This window comes from Lampetra planeri, chromosome 45, assembly GCF_965212315.1.
Source record: "Lampetra planeri chromosome 45, kcLamPlan1.2.h2, whole genome shotgun sequence".
NCBI classification, from domain to species: domain Eukaryota; kingdom Metazoa; phylum Chordata; class Hyperoartia; order Petromyzontiformes; family Petromyzontidae; genus Lampetra; species Lampetra planeri.
In genome coordinates this window covers 1,158,349-1,174,931 of record NC_136151.1, presented here as the reverse complement: position 1 = coordinate 1,174,931, position 16,583 = coordinate 1,158,349, and the positions used below count along the sequence as shown (strand labels likewise).

At 54.0% G+C, this 16,583-nt stretch overlaps 1 protein-coding gene across 3 annotated transcripts in view; it reads right to left on the bottom strand.

Moving 5' to 3' along the window:
• Positions 1–1,999, bottom strand: part of LOC144732973 (uncharacterized) — a 56,657-nt gene extending 54,658 nt beyond the window's left edge. For 2 of the 3 annotated variants that reach the window (XR_013588291.1, XM_078614642.1), the window contains exon 1: positions 1,723–1,999. Coding sequence is in view for 2 of the 3 variants with exons in the window: in XM_078614642.1 (XP_078470768.1) it covers positions 1,723–1,770 (48 nt within the window). In the remaining variant the exon portion in view is untranslated. The remainder of the gene's footprint in view (positions 1–1,722) is intronic. The other variant, XM_078614644.1, reaches the window with a different exon arrangement.
• Positions 2,000–16,583: the final 14,584 nt, after the last annotated feature.

The window sequence follows — 16,583 nt, the reverse complement described above, 5'->3', positions numbered from 1 at the left end:
ATTTCTCAGTTTGCTATGTTTGTTTTCTCATCCATTATTACCTGATGATGGTTGCTTGTGTTGCAATCGAAATGTAGTATTATATTATTATTTAATTTATTTTCTTTCTACGTGACTTTACAGAAAGGGCCAAAGTGTACCTGTGGATTGGCAAACTGGGGTCGGGATTCCCACTGTTAACAAAGGGGACCAGAGGGTGTCCTCCAACTACAGAGGGATCACACTCCTCAGCGTCCCAGGAAAAGCCTATGGCAGAGTGCTGGAGAGGAGGCTGCACCCAGTGCTCGAGCCTCTTATTTAGGAGGAACAATGCCGATTCCGTCAGGGTCGTGGAACAAAGAACCAGCTTGAATTTGAAGCTTTCGTGACTGCAGGAATCCATACTCTTTGTTCTTTCGGAAAAGTCACGTAGGTATAAAATAAAATAAATCACGACGTTTCGGGTGGAACACAAGCGTCTGTCAGACTGTTTTGAAAGGTATGAAATGGGTGAGCCCAAGGGTCATAAAGAAGTGGCCAGGGCTAGTGATGCTTGGGACCTCACTACACCAATAGGAGGCCTTGGCCGACTTCTTGGAAGTCTGTTTGGCTGCACATTTGCTTGAGGTGATTGCTTCCTAATTTCTGTCATTACAGAAGTATGGCGCCTTCACCAACCAGTAATGGCCAGCATGAATTATGATCACATGACCCACACGACCTGGGGGAGGCTGTCAATCAGCAGTGAATTGACCAAAGGGGTGTACTCTGTATGTAAGCGTAAGCCGTTCGGTACACCTGCTTCAAGTAACTCATTAAAGGCTAAGTTGACCAAGGGAAGCCGCAGAATCGCTTCAGATATTCATCACTGATGTTGGATGCGGTTAGAAACTGTACTTAGGTGACCAGTTATGAGCGTAGTGCGCCAACCACTATATCTCTGCAGTGCTCTAAAGTTACCCACGCAAACACAGGTATGCTGCACATATTCTTATTCTTAGGTTTTTTCGGTAAAAAAAACTCCACTATAAACCCTCTCACCCCATATATACAGCTATAATATACATAACTGCGTATGACTATACGTACAAAGATAACGATACGTACAAATGCATAGAAAATCACCCAGGAATGCACCAATGTCTTTGAAGCAACCAGGATTGAGCCTGGATGGTGCTTGGATTGGCGACCACCAGGCATGAACAATGTCCTGCAGGCTTCTGAGGGGCTACATTGCCAGCTGAGGGCATTTCAGCAAAGTGCATTGTTGAACTGTGCTCTGCTCCAATGTATCGCAGTCACCAACTCGCACTGATCACATTGGTGAAGTATGGTCAGATAACCCTCATGACATGCTTGGCGTGGAGCAGTCCTCATCCAGCAGTGTATTCACACAAGTACATGTGCAAAGTGCTTGTAAGTGTACACACTGTGGGTAAGGCAGTGTTCATGGGCTCCAGGTCTCAGAAAGGGCAGAGCAGCCTCAGGTTTTTTTCCCTGCAGGACCTACAAAGAACCTTTCAACGGCCATGAATACATATCGCATGAGAAATGAACTGTACACATTTAAAACAGCGCAAATAACTAATCCAGAGTTTGATTTAAAGAAATATTGCTTGGTGATATTTGATATTTGTTTGGAAAGCCAGACTAAGTGTGTGTTATTATGTGGAAACATAGAATAGAGTCCTACTTATATCTTTTTTTTATTTAATAAAGTGTATGCATGATTAACGCACTCACCAGCATAACGAAACCGATAACGACGAGAAAGGGCAGCTGATGTCCCATCCCGTCTATGAGACAGCTCGAGTTGGTCTGAGACGCCGGGACTTTATTCCTGTGGAGACTCGGGAGTCCGATCTCTACCCCTGAGCTAGCGCTACTCTTCAGCAGTTTAGAGAGCAAATATTATCGCGTGTTCTTCAAGACTGCCAGCCCCTCACGTGAACTGCACATCTAAGTAAAGACGTTTCCACGCAGGGCATCGGAATTTGAAGCCGAACCGGTCGGAGGGGTTTTCATCTAGCAGCGCGTGACCAAAAACATTTCCTGAAAAAAAAACAGATAAGCAGACAAATGTCTCCTTCATATTTTTTTCTGCACGTACATATTTTTTTTACAACACCCAATTGTCAAACGGACTCTTGGGAGTGCATCATTTCAGAAGCATTGATTCAGTGCAAGCAAATTCCAGATACGTTTTGATATGTCTCATCATCAGTCAGGATTGCTTGAATCAATGCTGGTGAACTGTCACATGTGTAGTGATTAACTCGGAGACGATACGATTTGGAGGCACTTCTTTATTAACGAGCACCATTGGGATTAACACACTTAATATTTAGTCCATCTATTATCGGCGACACTACTTAGTAACAACAGTTGGTACGTTGTCTGACTGGTGGCGCCCCGAGATGGAAAAGACGGAGACGACGACGAGAAGAATGGTGAAGACGACAATAAGAATGGCGACGATGGACTTCAGCAGCACGACGGGGATGCCTCTCCAGCAACAGCCCCGAGGTCCCCCACAGAGGCGTGGCTGGGGCGGAGCGAGGCCACGCTGGGAGGATAAAAGGGGACCCCGAGCGGCAGCTCAGGGCTGTCACCTGGAGTGGGATCCCCTCGTCGTGCTGCTGGAGTCTGCCGCCGTCTTCACCTTCTCAGCGTCGTCAGTCAGGCAGTCTGCTAGCTGTCCTGACTGGGAGCTGTAGTTACTCTTGTGAACTGTGAAAACTATGAATAAATAGAGTGCCTCCTACTCTTAGTGTCTCTGAGTCAGTCATTACGCATGTGTAATGTAGTAACTCGGCGGGAGACGACTTCACGGGTAACACACTCTTTATTTTATCAAACTCGTTCACAGGTGACTAACACCTACTTTGTATCTCGGGTGACAAACACCCACTTAGTATCTCGGGTGACAAACACCCACTTAGTATCTCGGGTGACAACCACCCACTTAGCTACTTGGCGACTAACGCCCACTGAGCTACTCGGATGACCAACATCCACTTAGTACTTCGGGTGACAAACACCCACTTAGCTACTCGGCGACTAACGCCACTGAGCTACTCGGATGACCAACATCCACTTAGCTACTCGGCGACTAACGCCACTGAGCTACTCGGGACACTCCGTGCCCGGGGTATCCGTCTCGACTGTGGGTCCCCAGCCCGACCCACGGGGGCGTCGGACCCCGGGTCCCACAGCCTCGCCTCCGAGCCACACAGGGCCCCGGTCCCCACAAGGACGGCGGGACTAGGGGTCTCGGGGCACTAGGTCTTCAGCTCCGTCTTCGGGTCTTCAACTGGGTAACTCTCCCCGAGTGCTCCCGCGCGTCCCCCTTTATACCCCACCTGCGGACGTCGCTGCGAGCACCCACTTATTCGACCAATCGCCGGGCGCTGGCTACGATCCTCTTTTCCCACATCTCATCGTGCCTCACCACCCACGCCGCGCCGCCCCGTCATCTGTCACTCCCGGCGCGCGCGTCCACACCACGCCCACAACGCGTGCCCAACCCCGCACCCCGCGCCGCCCCGTGATCCATCACTGTCACAGTCGGCGCACGTCAATACCACCACTACATCACCCCCTACCACATAGCTCGCAGCCGACCCGGCTGCTATAAAAATATACCAACCGCCCTGTGTGCCCCGTAACACAACACAACAACAAGAACAACAACTAACTTAACAACACAACACGACGCGAACACTACCATCCGCAACCCTCAACCAATGCCACCGCGACAATAGAACAATATATACAAACCGGCGAGTGACAATAGCAATGTATATGCAAAAAGGAAAATAAATGGAAAATTTTTTTTTTTCTTTCGACTCGTGCAGTGTCCCCTTCTTCTTCCGAACGTCCCTACAACGGGACAGTACCCCGGCAGAGGGGAACACCGGGCGAGCTCGGTGTAGAGAAAAAACGTCTTCATGAAAATTGTTGAGACCTAGCCCGAGTCCGCCTTGCCGGTCCGTCGTACGGCACCAGACGCGGTTGAACGTCCGGTGGTGCCGGCGGTTCAGGAAGACATCGGCCAGGCAACGAGGACCCGTGCGTGCCCCGGGGTTCAGGCTCTCGACGGTCAGCAGCCGTCAAGCCCGAGGCACCTGGGGGTGGGTCAGGTGGAGACACGTGAGGATCAGCCTGCGACACCTCCCTCCCCGAGTCGACGGTCACATCACACGCCCGGTCGTCACGGCACAGAACGGGGTCACACGGTGCCGCATAGGGCTTCAGTCGGGAGGGGTGCACGTACCAACGGCGTTTCCCCCATTTAATCTGTATACTCTGGGGTCGTGCAACCCGCACAATTTCCACCGGTCCCCTCCAAGGTCTCAACAACTTGGGGGACGTAGCCAACGGTGCATGTGGACAATGCAGCCAGGCCTTATCGCCTGGTTTCCAATCATGCGTATGCACCCTCCGCTCATGCAATTTCTCGTTCGCAATTTGCCGCGACCGCGAATTCAACCTTGCCGCCTCCCGCGCTTCAGTCAATTTGGCGATATTAAATTTGATGTGGTCTGCCAATTTAGATTTTGCACGTGGCTGGGAAATCCCCAGTTGGACGTCCATGGCCGGATCGGCCTCCCGCCCATACATAAGAAAAAATGGGGAAAACCCCGTCGCCGCATGAGGGGCCATTCGATAGGCCGCGAGTACCCCCGGCACCTGTAAGTCCCAATCAACCTGATCGTCGCAGACCTGTTGGCACAACATAGACGTAATCGTCCTGTTCAGACGCTCAACCATCCCGTCAGTCTGCGGGTGGTAGGGGGAAGTACGCACTTTCTTTGTACCCAACAGGTCGCACACCTCGCGCAACAAAACGCTCGAAAAATTATTTCCTTGATCCGTCAGCAAGCGTTCGGGGGCGCCCTTGTCCAACACATAACCCTGGACAAAGGCGTCCGCCACCGCCGCAGCCGACTGGTTGGCGAGCGGCCATGCCATAGGCCATCGGGTGAAGTATTCCACGCCAACCAGCAGGAACCTATTTCCCCTTGGTGTAGCCGGAAAGGGCCCCAAGATGTCCAACGCTACCAATTCGTTTATACGCGAAACCTGAATGGATTGCAGCGGTGGATTAGCTGCCAATGGTGGCGGTTTCCTTTTGGCGCACCCTACGCATCCCTTAAGAATATTCGCCACGTCGTTACCCATCCCCGGCCAATAATAGTCTCGCTGGATTAGGGCGAGCGTTTTGTGAAAACCCAGATGCATGAGCCGTTCGTGAGCTGCCAGAACAACCCTACCCCGCATAGCAACAGGCACAACGAGCACGTGACGCCGGGACATGTTGTCCCACTTCATCAAAAGGCCCTGTCTGCACACCCAGGAACCGACCCGCGCCTCCCCTTCTTCGGGAGCGCCGACTTTCCGACGTAGCGTAAGTAGGGAGCTGTCGGACATCTGGAGGCGGCCCCACTCAATGAGGGGCAACGACAACAGCGAATCCCTCCCCGTGGGGGCGTCCTCTCCCGGGGTGTCAGTGGCGGCGAGCGCAACTCCCGGGGTGCCGGCGACCGGGGGTTAGCACCGCGCCTATCCCAACAAACATGTGCAGTCCATGCACGGCGGCAACCGCGACAAGGCGTCCGCATTTGAGTGTCGCAACCCCTTGCGGTAAATCGTCGTGAATTGGTAGTCTTGAAGGACCTCCAACCATCGGGACAATTGGCCCGATGGCTGTGCCACGCGCATAGCGTATTGTAGAGCCGCATGGTCCGTCCGGACCGTAAAATGACGGTCGTAAAGATACGGCCTGAATTGCTGTGTAAAAAACACAATGGCTAACAATTCACGACGAGTTACGCAATAGCGTTGTTCGGCGGGGGAAAGAACCCTACTACCGTAGGCGACCACCCGTTCAACCCCCCCGACCACCTGTGAGAGCACCCCCCCGATACCCGTATTGCTGGCGTCCGTGTCAAGCAAAAACGGTTGTGTGAAATCGGGGTAACACAAGGGGGGAGCCTGCACCAAGGCGTCACGGAGGGAGCAGAACGCAGCCTCCTCTTCCGCCCCCCAGTGAAACCTCACACCCTTAGCCGTCAAAGCGTGCAGGGGCCTGGCTATGGTGGCAAATTGCTTGACAAAACGACGGTAATAGGAGGCGAAACCAATGAAACTACGAACCTCCGTGACCGAGGTTGGCGTTGGCCATGAGCTGACGCAATGCGTCTTAGCAGGGTCCGTCGAGATCCCTGAACGACTCACGATATGGCCCAAATACCTGACCGATTCCCGAAGCAGAAAACATTTAGCCGGTTTAAATTTAAGCTTAGCGGAACGCATCCTGAGGAACACCGCTCTCAGTCGCTGGAGGTGCTCCTCGAAAGTCCGACTAAAGACGATGATATCGTCGAGATAAATCAAACAGGTATCCCATTGGAGGCCTGACAAAACCAATTCCATGAGTCTCTGGAACGTGGCGGGAGCGGAATGTAAGCCCATGGGCAAACGGTTGAATTCAAATAGGCCCCCAGGTGTCCGGAAAGCAGTTTTAGGTTTTGACTCGTTATCGAGTGGCAATTGCCAAAATCCAGAAAGCAGATCGAGTGTGGAAAAAAACTGCGCTCCCGCCAAGGCATCCAGCGACTCATCCATCCTGGGGAGCGGATACGCATCCGCCATCGAGATTTTGTTTAAGCGGCGGAAATCGACACAAAACCGCAAGGACCCGTCCTGTTTCTTTACTAGGACAATAGGAGCACCCCACGGACTAGAAGAGGGCGAAATGATATCGGCCGCCAACATATCATTAACCGCCGATTGCACATGTTCCTTCTCGGCTGGGCTGAGCCGGAAGGGATTCTGACGAATAGGGGCCGCGTCCCCTGTAGCTATGTGGTGGCGCAACAGGTCAGTGCAGCCGATATCGTACTTATGTTTGCTGAACACGTCAGCAAACTCGATTAGCAAACCCCTCAATGCTCCCAATTGCACCCCGGACAAGTTAGCAGAACCGGCACACAGCGAGTCCAACCACTCAGTCCCCTCATCACTTTGAGGATGCGACTTAACAGTGAAATCTGCTTGAGCCACGAGCCGTTCCTCAACGGGTAGCGGCGCGGCGTGAGCCAGCACCGTTCCCTGCGCAATTACGGCCAGCCGCGACCCCGTATTCAGGACCATTACGAACGGCTCACTGTCCCCTCTCACCATGGTTTGAGCCACCGCTAAGTCGAGGCCCTTACTGGCTCTGTTTGACGGCCCCAACAGCACCCCCTGTGCCTCCGCACCCACCTCGAGTGGCTTCCTGAACCGAAGGGGTACTAACATTTGCGATCCCGGGGGCACCCGTACAGTGTGAGTCGCCAGCGCCTGCACCGTCGCACAAACCGTGCGCACTTTGGTAGGGCTCGACAAGAACGCAACCCTCCGACCTGACGGAAGCTCTATGCAGGCCTGATCTATAAGAATTTTGATGGGCATTTTGGACAAAAAGTCCGTACCTAGCAAACAGGGAACGGCCAGCGATGATGATACAAAAATAGGGCCCGCCAATTTAATGTCACCAATGCAAATAGTCGCCCGAATCTGGCCGATGATCCCCAGGGATCCCCCATTCGCCGCATAAAATGGCACGTCTACTGGCAGAAGGGGTCTACTTTGGACGGGAAGAATGTTATAAATAAGGTCCGAGATGATGGTGGCCGACGCACCCGTGTCAACAAGCACCCGGACCTCAACCCCGTCAATGAACCCCGTTACCACGGACGACCCGGCCGACGCAGCCACGATCCTGTGGGCCAATTCGGACCACTCGACTGCTTGCGGGCCGCGTACGGACCCCCCTCGCCGAATTGAACCCCCGGCACCCAGCCGCGAACCCCCCACCGCGAAGCGGCGACCCGAATGTGCCGTGGTTGTGGACCGAACGTGTGAGGTGCCGCGACTTGCCGGGTTTTGTTGGGATGACTTGTGGCCCTGGTCGTCGTCCCGACGTGGTCCTGTGGCGCGCTGACGCGGGGCCCGGCACCCGGCTGCGACGTGACCCCGAAGGTTGCAGTTGTAGCAGACGACGGACGTCGTAGGTTTCGGTTGCTCCAGCTTGCGGGGCGAACGTGTGGGCGAACGACCTCCCGTTCTCCACTCCCCCGGACGCGATGCAGCGAAGGCCTGCTCCTGCACCGCAGCTGGCTGAGGTTCGGCGATCGTGGCGGCCAGTGCCGCGTTCCCCGCCCATTTGCAGACGACCCCCGGCTTGCGTTTGAGGACCTCGTACGCGTGAATGCTCGTGGCGATCGCCAGGGAGCAGATATCCATCTCGTCCGCCACGTTGATGGGGACCCCCAACTCGTGGGCCAACACCAGCAGCTGCTCCGTCACCATGGCGTCCTTCCCCTCCTTATCCATGCGGGGAAAAGCTGCGTCCGCCAAGGCGAGTAGTGCCGTGCGGTAGGCGAGCGTCGTTTCTCCAGCCACCTTCCGCCGATCGTAGAACTGGTGGCGACACGTGGAGGGCGGCCGAACACCTTCGCCATCAGGTGTAGTGCGGCCTGGAGCGTAGAGCGGGACGACCTTGCAGCAGATGTGAAGGCTGCAAGCGCGTCGTCGTCAAGCATCGCTGGCAACGCACGCAGGGCAGTGGTGTCGGACCACCCCGACATCTCCTGATGAGCGAGGAACCTTCGTTGGAAGGCTCCCCAGTCGCCCCCATCCGCCTTGAACGCCGACAGCGCGGGCAATCTTTGCTGGAGGACCCGATCGTCGTCGACGTCGGAGAGATTTTCCCGCGCTCCGCTGTAGTTGTGTAAAATGTCGGCTCGGTTGTCAGGCGCAAAATGGAGGGCTCCGGCGCGCGCTGATGACGTGGGCTGCGCTGCGCGGAGGTGTCCGGCCACGTGGCGTCCGTCTTTCCCGCCAATCGGTGGCGGCCCCCCAAAAACGGCGGCAACTTCCAGACTTTTGGCGCGAAGCGCCTTTTGGCGGGAATCCTCCACCGTCGCTTCCTCCACGACCCCCGCAGCCGTTTTTCCGCTCGCCGGAACGGAGATGTCGGCCAAGACAGCGGCGGCGGCGAGTAGCAACTCCGCCAACCGGGCGTGCGCGTCCTGGAGGCTGGTGTCGGAGGCAAGCGGAGCGTCGGCCATCACCGCGAAGTGCTGCATCGGCGGCAACTCCTCGTCCTCTACTCCCGAGGTCGGTGTCCCCGGTACGCCGTCGTCGTCCCGACCTCGCTCGTGGGTACGGGTAGTCTTCCTCGTGTCCATACTCCTTGAAGACAGGTTTACTTCTGACGCCAGTTGTAATGTAGTAACTCGGCGGGAGACGACTTCACGGGTAACACACTCTTTATTTTATCAAACTCGTTCACAGGTGACTAACACCTACTTTGTATCTCGGGTGACAAACACCCACTTAGTATCTCGGGTGACAAACACCCACTTAGTATCTCGGGTGACAACCACCCACTTAGCTACTTGGCGACTAACGCCCACTGAGCTACTCGGATGACCAACATCCACTTAGTACTTCGGGTGACAAACACCCACTTAGCTACTCGGCGACTAACGCCACTGAGCTACTCGGATGACCAACATCCACTTAGCTACTCGGCGACTAACGCCACTGAGCTACTCGGGACACTCCCTGCCCGGGGTATCCGTCTCGACTGTGGGTCCCCAGCCCGACCCACGGGGGCGTCGGACCCCGGGTCCCACAGCCTCGCCTCCGAGCCACACAGGGCCCCGGTCCCCACAAGGACGGCGGGACTAGGGGTCTCGGGGCACTAGGTCTTCAGCTCCGTCTTCGGGTCTTCAACTGGGTAACTCTCCCCGAGTGCTCCCGCGCGTCCCCCTTTATACCCCACCTGCGGACGTCGCTGCGAGCACCCACTTATTCGACCAATCGCCGGGCGCTGGCTACGATCCTCTTTTCCCACATCTCATCGTGCCTCACCACCCACGCCGCGCCGCCCCGTCATCTGTCACTCCCGGCGCGCGCGTCCACACCACGCCCACAACGCGTGCCCAACCCCGCACCCCGCGCCGCCCCGTGATCCATCACTGTCACAGTCGGCGCACGTCAATACCACCACTACACATGTAATAGGCAATTGTCTATGTTTAAGATATGGGTCCTAGTTCGATGCAAAATTATATAACGTATAGCTGAAAATAATTTGTTGTGTTAGATAAAAAAAACACAACTAATGTTATTTGCATTATGTACTGAATATTTTTATATGTAGTGAGTTCAACGGAGTTGCAGATGTACTCCTTGGAGGCACCACATTTATTTACACCAACACATGGGATAACTACCCCTTTACAAAATAACAACCTATGGTGGTGACCACAAGGCTAACTACACTAATTACACCGTAAATAGCGACAACGGACCGGACCACAGCTTGGGTCCTGGTCCACGTGTTGGTGACTCTGTAGGATGTAGAACGTAGAACGTATATTTTTTTCAGGATAACAACAGCAGCCAGTCCCTCTGGGGGACCCGGCTTATATCCTCTGTCGTGTGGCTGGTTCTGCCCTTGGCCACGACCACCTTCTAGAATCATCAAGCAGGATCTCGACCCTGACACATGACCACCCCTAGCCCCCACTTGGGGACCCTGTGTAGACTTAACCGGTCACGTGTCATCTGGGGTCAACCAGAGTGCCACGGCCTATAGTAACCCCATTTCCGTGGCCGGCACTCTCACACCCTATCCTGTAGGGATCGGCACTGTACGCCAAGCGTGGTGCCATCCAACGCTATCGATCAACGCTCACCGAGCCCCTCTAGGGCCGGTACTGCACCCTCATTCTAGTGGTGCCAGTGGTTTCAATACACCGCACGCCGTGCCTCTCGAGGGCCGGCATTACACAGTGACATCCGCGATGTCACTACATATACATTGTGTTGAAATAAGATCCATATCTCATAAATAATACCATCAAATAGAAATTGTACTTTAATTTGGTGTTATTATAATATTTAGATATTTTACATAAGTACAATGCATTTACTTATGCAAGAAACATTGATAATTTACTGCATAATTCACATACATCGATTCAAGTATAGTACTGATGACACATTGTATGTCAATATCAATGCAGAATTTGCTTATATTATCACTGCTACTGAAATGTGACTCTCCAGGCGGTAATGGGCCTGACGAGTTGTATAAAAAATATATATGCAGGATTCGTGGTGACTGTTTATCGATATTGTTATTTAAATCTCCACAACGATTCATGATTATTCGTGTGAAAATAATGTTATCAACTGAGGTGAGGAGTATGGTGTCGTCTGCGTAGCAATGGCATTTCACGCCGAAGCTCGTAATGAGGTGTTCAATAGGAGACGTGTAGGCGTGAACAGCACGAGGCCGAGAACCGAATCGTGAGAGACTCTGCATGGGAACTCGGTTTCCGCAAATGAAGAATCCCCGCTTTGACCGAAAAACTCCAGCAGCATGGGCAGTCGGACATCATCTACCGTAGGGCTGGACTGTTGATAATGAAGTGACATTCCAGAAGGCCAATAAAGGGAAGAGAGTGGATAACAGTGTAGATGGTGAAGAGATGTCAAAGATAATCTGGTGATATGAGTTCAATATCTGGCCACGTTTAACATCATTGGCGAGTTGATTATTAAATGGTCCTCGACCTCATTTCACCAACCCGGATTGTATTTTTATGCTTCTATTGTATGTTCATGAAAAATAAACTTGTGCATTTTCTTCAGTTAGGTTGCACGTTGATGAGCGTGCTGCTGACATCTTAAGGAGTCACAATATAAGTAGCTTTACATTCCGGATTGAACTCCTGTAAATGCCCACTTTGGCACCTGGAGAATGCTTGAGAGACATAATGGTCAACACGCAGCCCGACCCAGATAACCACACGTGGGATATATGAGTTTGATGGGGCGTAATGTACCTCATTCTTCCAGTAGACGATAACAAAAACTTCTGGAAATTCAGTAACATTTCAAAAATATCAGGCAGACTTCAAGAAATATCAGACAAGATGCATGGATAATATGTATGTATGTAAAAATTGTTGAACTATTTGAGGTTTTAGGCAGTCTCGATTACTTTGAAGATGATTGACTGTACCCTCATTTTGTCCCCCAATAGCCTGAAAAATGTCATGTGATTTGTTTGCTTTCGTTCCGAGTGTACAATGGAATGCTAACTCGTGCTACAACTATTTGCACTGTAGCTGTTCAAGAGATAAACACCCTTGTGCCAGTGTCTGCTCAATCATACAACTTCTAGTTGGTCGCAGGTATTTTTACCTTAAGCTGGCTGTAAGTCATCAAAGTAAAACAAAGCACTTAAATTACGTGTAGATTTAGAATTATTATTTAATGATACAGCGTTGGCAGTTGTGCACAATCATAGATAACAAACCCTAAACACATTCCTCAATAACAGCCAGAAATAGAAAAAGCATAACTGGTGACGTTTCAGGCAATGGTTCTTCTTCAAAGCACATAAAAAATGGGTTTAATAAGAATGCCAATGATATGAACGTCACGCATTGTATGTGAAGTACCGTTGATGACTCTTGGACACCGTTGGTGAGGCACACGTATTTATTTTGTACAAGTAGTCACAACTGTGGACATACAATACTAGAGGGGGTATCGGCCCCCTCACCCGGATAGCTGGGGATACTCTGCTAGCTACCCCTGACCTACCTCCTAGTCCTCCACTAACGGGCTAGGGGAGGCTTCCTGGCCCGACACTGGTCAGTCGGGCTACGGTACCCGGAGTCCCAGAGTACTATCTCTGGTTCACGGGACCACGCCGCTGGCTCGGTCCTGCGCGGCCCTGACAAGGGCGGCGTCCCAGGGGAGTCCAGGGCTCTAGCTAGACGATCTTCGGTCTTCCCTCCTTAGCTAATACTGAGCCCCGAGCTCTCCGGCTCATCCCAATTTATACCCCCCGGAGGATCACAACTCCGGGCAACCCCCCAGGCTGCCCGGTGCAGACGTCGTTGCGGGCACCTCCCCGTGCACTCACGGAGCCCCGCCCACTGTGCTTGTTTCCCGTGTGATCCTATGCATATGTAATGTAGTAACTCGGCGGGAGACGACTTCACGGGTAACACACTCTTTATTTTATCAAACTCGTTCACAGGTGACTAACACCTACTTTGTATCTCGGGTGACAAACACCCACTTAGTATCTCGGGTGACAAACACCCACTTAGTATCTCGGGTGACAAACACCCACTTAGCTACTTGGCGACTAACGCCCACTGAGCTACTCGGATGACCAACATCCACTTAGTATCTCGGGTGACAAACACCCACTTAGCTACTCGGCGACTAACGCCACTGAGCTACTCGGATGACCAACATCCACTTAGCTACTCGGCGACTAACGCCACTGAGCTACTCGGGACACTCCCTGCCCGGGGTATCCGTCTCGACTGTGGGTCCCCAGCCCGACCCACGGGGGCGTCGGACCCCGGGTCCCACAGCCTCGCCTCCGAGCCACACAGGGCCCCGGTCCCCACAAGGACGGCGGGACTAGGGGTCTCGGGGCACTAGGTCTTCAGCTCCGTCTTCGGGTCTTCAACTGGGTAACTCTCCCCGAGTGCTCTCGCGCGTCCCCCTTTATACCCCACCTGCGGACGTCGCTGCGAGCACCCACTTATTCGACCAATCGCTGGGCGCTGGCTACGATCCTCTTTTCCCACATCTCATCGTGCCTCACCACCCACGCCGCGCCGCCCCGTCATCTGTCACTCCCGGCGCGCGCGTCCACACCACGCCCACAACGCGTGCCCAACCCCGCACCCCGCGCCGCCCCGTGATCCATCACTGTCACAGTCGGCGCACGTCAATACCACCACTACACATACAGCCCTACACATACAGCCCCTCCGTAACAGCCCTACATCACCCCCCCCTGCACAGCTCGCAGCCGTCCCGGCTGCAACAATTCCAATAAAGGTTTATTTACCCCTTGAGCCCCGCGTGTGCCTCAATTTTTTCAACCATAACGCGAAGAGAATAACAACAAGAACCAGAAAACCCCGAAGGGAAAATAACCCGACGCACCCCCCCCGAATAAATACGAATTCCGTAAAAGCAACGTATATACAAATCGCAAGGAACCCCCAACACACACACAACACAACACAATGTGCCAGGAGCACACCACTGACGCAGCGCACAGTAACCATACACGTGAAAATTAAAAAAAAATTCTTCTTTTTGTGCATCACAAGAGTCTGCGCATTCTTGCGCGCGTCCTTGCCGCAGGCCCGTCACACGGGGCAACCCCGGATGGCGGACCATCCGGTGGCAGCTGTCCATTTCGAAGTGAGTCTGCGCTTGATGTCGCGAGACCCTCGGCATCCCCCGTAGGGGTTGTTGGGCGGGAGCCCGTCATTCCTGGTGCACCTGGGGGCGGGACAGCCGGCAACACGTCAGGCGAGAGCAGCAGAGACGGACCCTTTGAGTCGGCCGACCCCCCACATGTTTGGCCACGCGTGTGTGGAGTGGGGCCTCGCACCGCAACGAAGGGTTTCAGTCTAGAGGGGTGCACAAACCACCGGCGCTTCCCCCATTTGATGCGAACGCACTGAGGCCGCAAAACCTCGACCACCTCGACGGGGCCCCGCCACGGCCGCACCAGTTTTGAGGAGGTCGCGAGTGGTACCTGGGGACAGTGCAGCCATGCCCTGTCCCCCGGCTTCCACTGTAGCACGTGCGCGCGACCCAGTCTGAGGCGCTCATTCGCTTTCTGACGCCTGTCGGAATTTAGCATGGCAGCATCCCGTGCCTCAGTCAATTTCGCAAGCTTAAATTTAACATTGTCGGCCAATTTAGTTTTTCCCAGCGGCGCGGGGATCTGCAGCTGTGCCCGAACAGGTGGGTCAGGTTCGCGGCCATACATGAGGAAGAAGGGTGAAAATCCCGTCGCAGCATGGGGGGCCAATCTGTATGCTGCCAGGACGCCTTGAATTTGCAAGTCCCAATCGGTCTGTGAGTCCGAAACCTGCTGCGACAACATAGACGTGATGGTTCGATGCAGACGCTCGACCATCCCGTCAGTTTGCGGGTGATAGGGAGATGTACGAATTTTTTTCGTTCCCAGGAGCTCACAGACCTGTTGGAGGAGTTTGCCGGAAAAAAATTTTCCCTGGTCGGTCAGCAGCCGCTCCGGAGCACCTTTGTCCATGACGTAACCTTGGACAAAGGCCTCCACGATGGCTGCTGCCGACTGGTTGGCCAGGGGCCAGGCCATAGGCCAGCGCGTAAAGTATTCCACCCCGGTCAAAAAATATCTATTGCCCCTAGGGGTGGCGGGAAATGGGCCCAGAATATCCAGCGCGACAAGTTCGTTCACTCTGGAGACTCTGATAGACTGCAAAGGCGGGTTTGACTCCCGTGCTGGTGGTTTTCGCTGCGCACACCGAGGGCATGATGCCAACAGATCTGCGACATCCCTCGTCATGCCTGGCCAAAAAAAATCAAGCTGGAGCAAGGCGAGGGTCTTTTGGGTACCCAGGTGGAGGAGGCGCTCATGAGCAGCCCACACCACCCTACCCCGTAACCCAGAATGGACCACCAGCCGGTGTCGATGGGATTTCCCGTCCCAATGCATCAGCAACCCCGCGTGCATTTCCCATGCGTCGGCATCACCCGTCCCCCGCCCCGCCTCCCCGGCGCGACGACGCGACGCGAGGAGGGAGGTATCCTCCATCTGGAGGCGCCCCCATTCATTAACGGGCAAACCCAGCAGGGAATCTTTTCCCTGTTGTGCGATAGAATCTGGAAGCAATGTTTCGTCGTCGGCGGCGGCCGCCAGGACCGGAACCGGCATGTCCCCTGCTGGCTTGCAACGTCCTGACCCCAGGAGGCATGCACATTCGGAGGTGGTTGGCATGCGCGACAGAGCGTCCGCGTTGGTGTGGTGAACGCCCTTACGGTAGGTGGTTTCGAAATCAAAATCCTGGAGGATCTCCAACCATCGGGACAATTGTCCCGATGGCTGTTGAACTCGCAGGGCGTACTGCAGTGCTGCATGATCTGTGCGGACGGTGAAATGCCGACCGTACAGATATGGGCGATACTGTTGGATGAAATAGACAATTGCCAACAGTTCCCTACGGGTGACACAATATCTTTGCTCCGCTGGAGACAACACCCGACTGCCGTACGCAACCACCCGTTCCACGCCGTCAACCACCTGGGAAAGCACGCCCCCAATACCCGTGTTGCTCGCATCGGTGTCGAGCAAAAATGGTTCCGAAAAATCGGGGTAAATCAAGGGAGGAGCTTTTACCAGGGCGTCCCGAAGGGAGCAGAAAGCAGCCTCCTCCTCCTGACCCCAGTGGAACCGAACCCCTTTTGATGTTAAAGCGTGTAGGGTTTTGGCAATCGTCGCAAAATCAGCGACGAACCGTCGGTAATACGACGCGAAGCCAATTAAACTCCTGACCTCTCCCACCGAGGTGGGAGTCGGCCAGGAGCTGACACACTGCGTTTTGGCGGGATCGGTAGCAATACCTGAGCGCCCCACGATGTGCCCCAAATAACGCACCGAATCGCGTAACAAATGACATTTTTGGGGTTTGAATTTCAAATTAGCAGCCCGCATCTTTAGG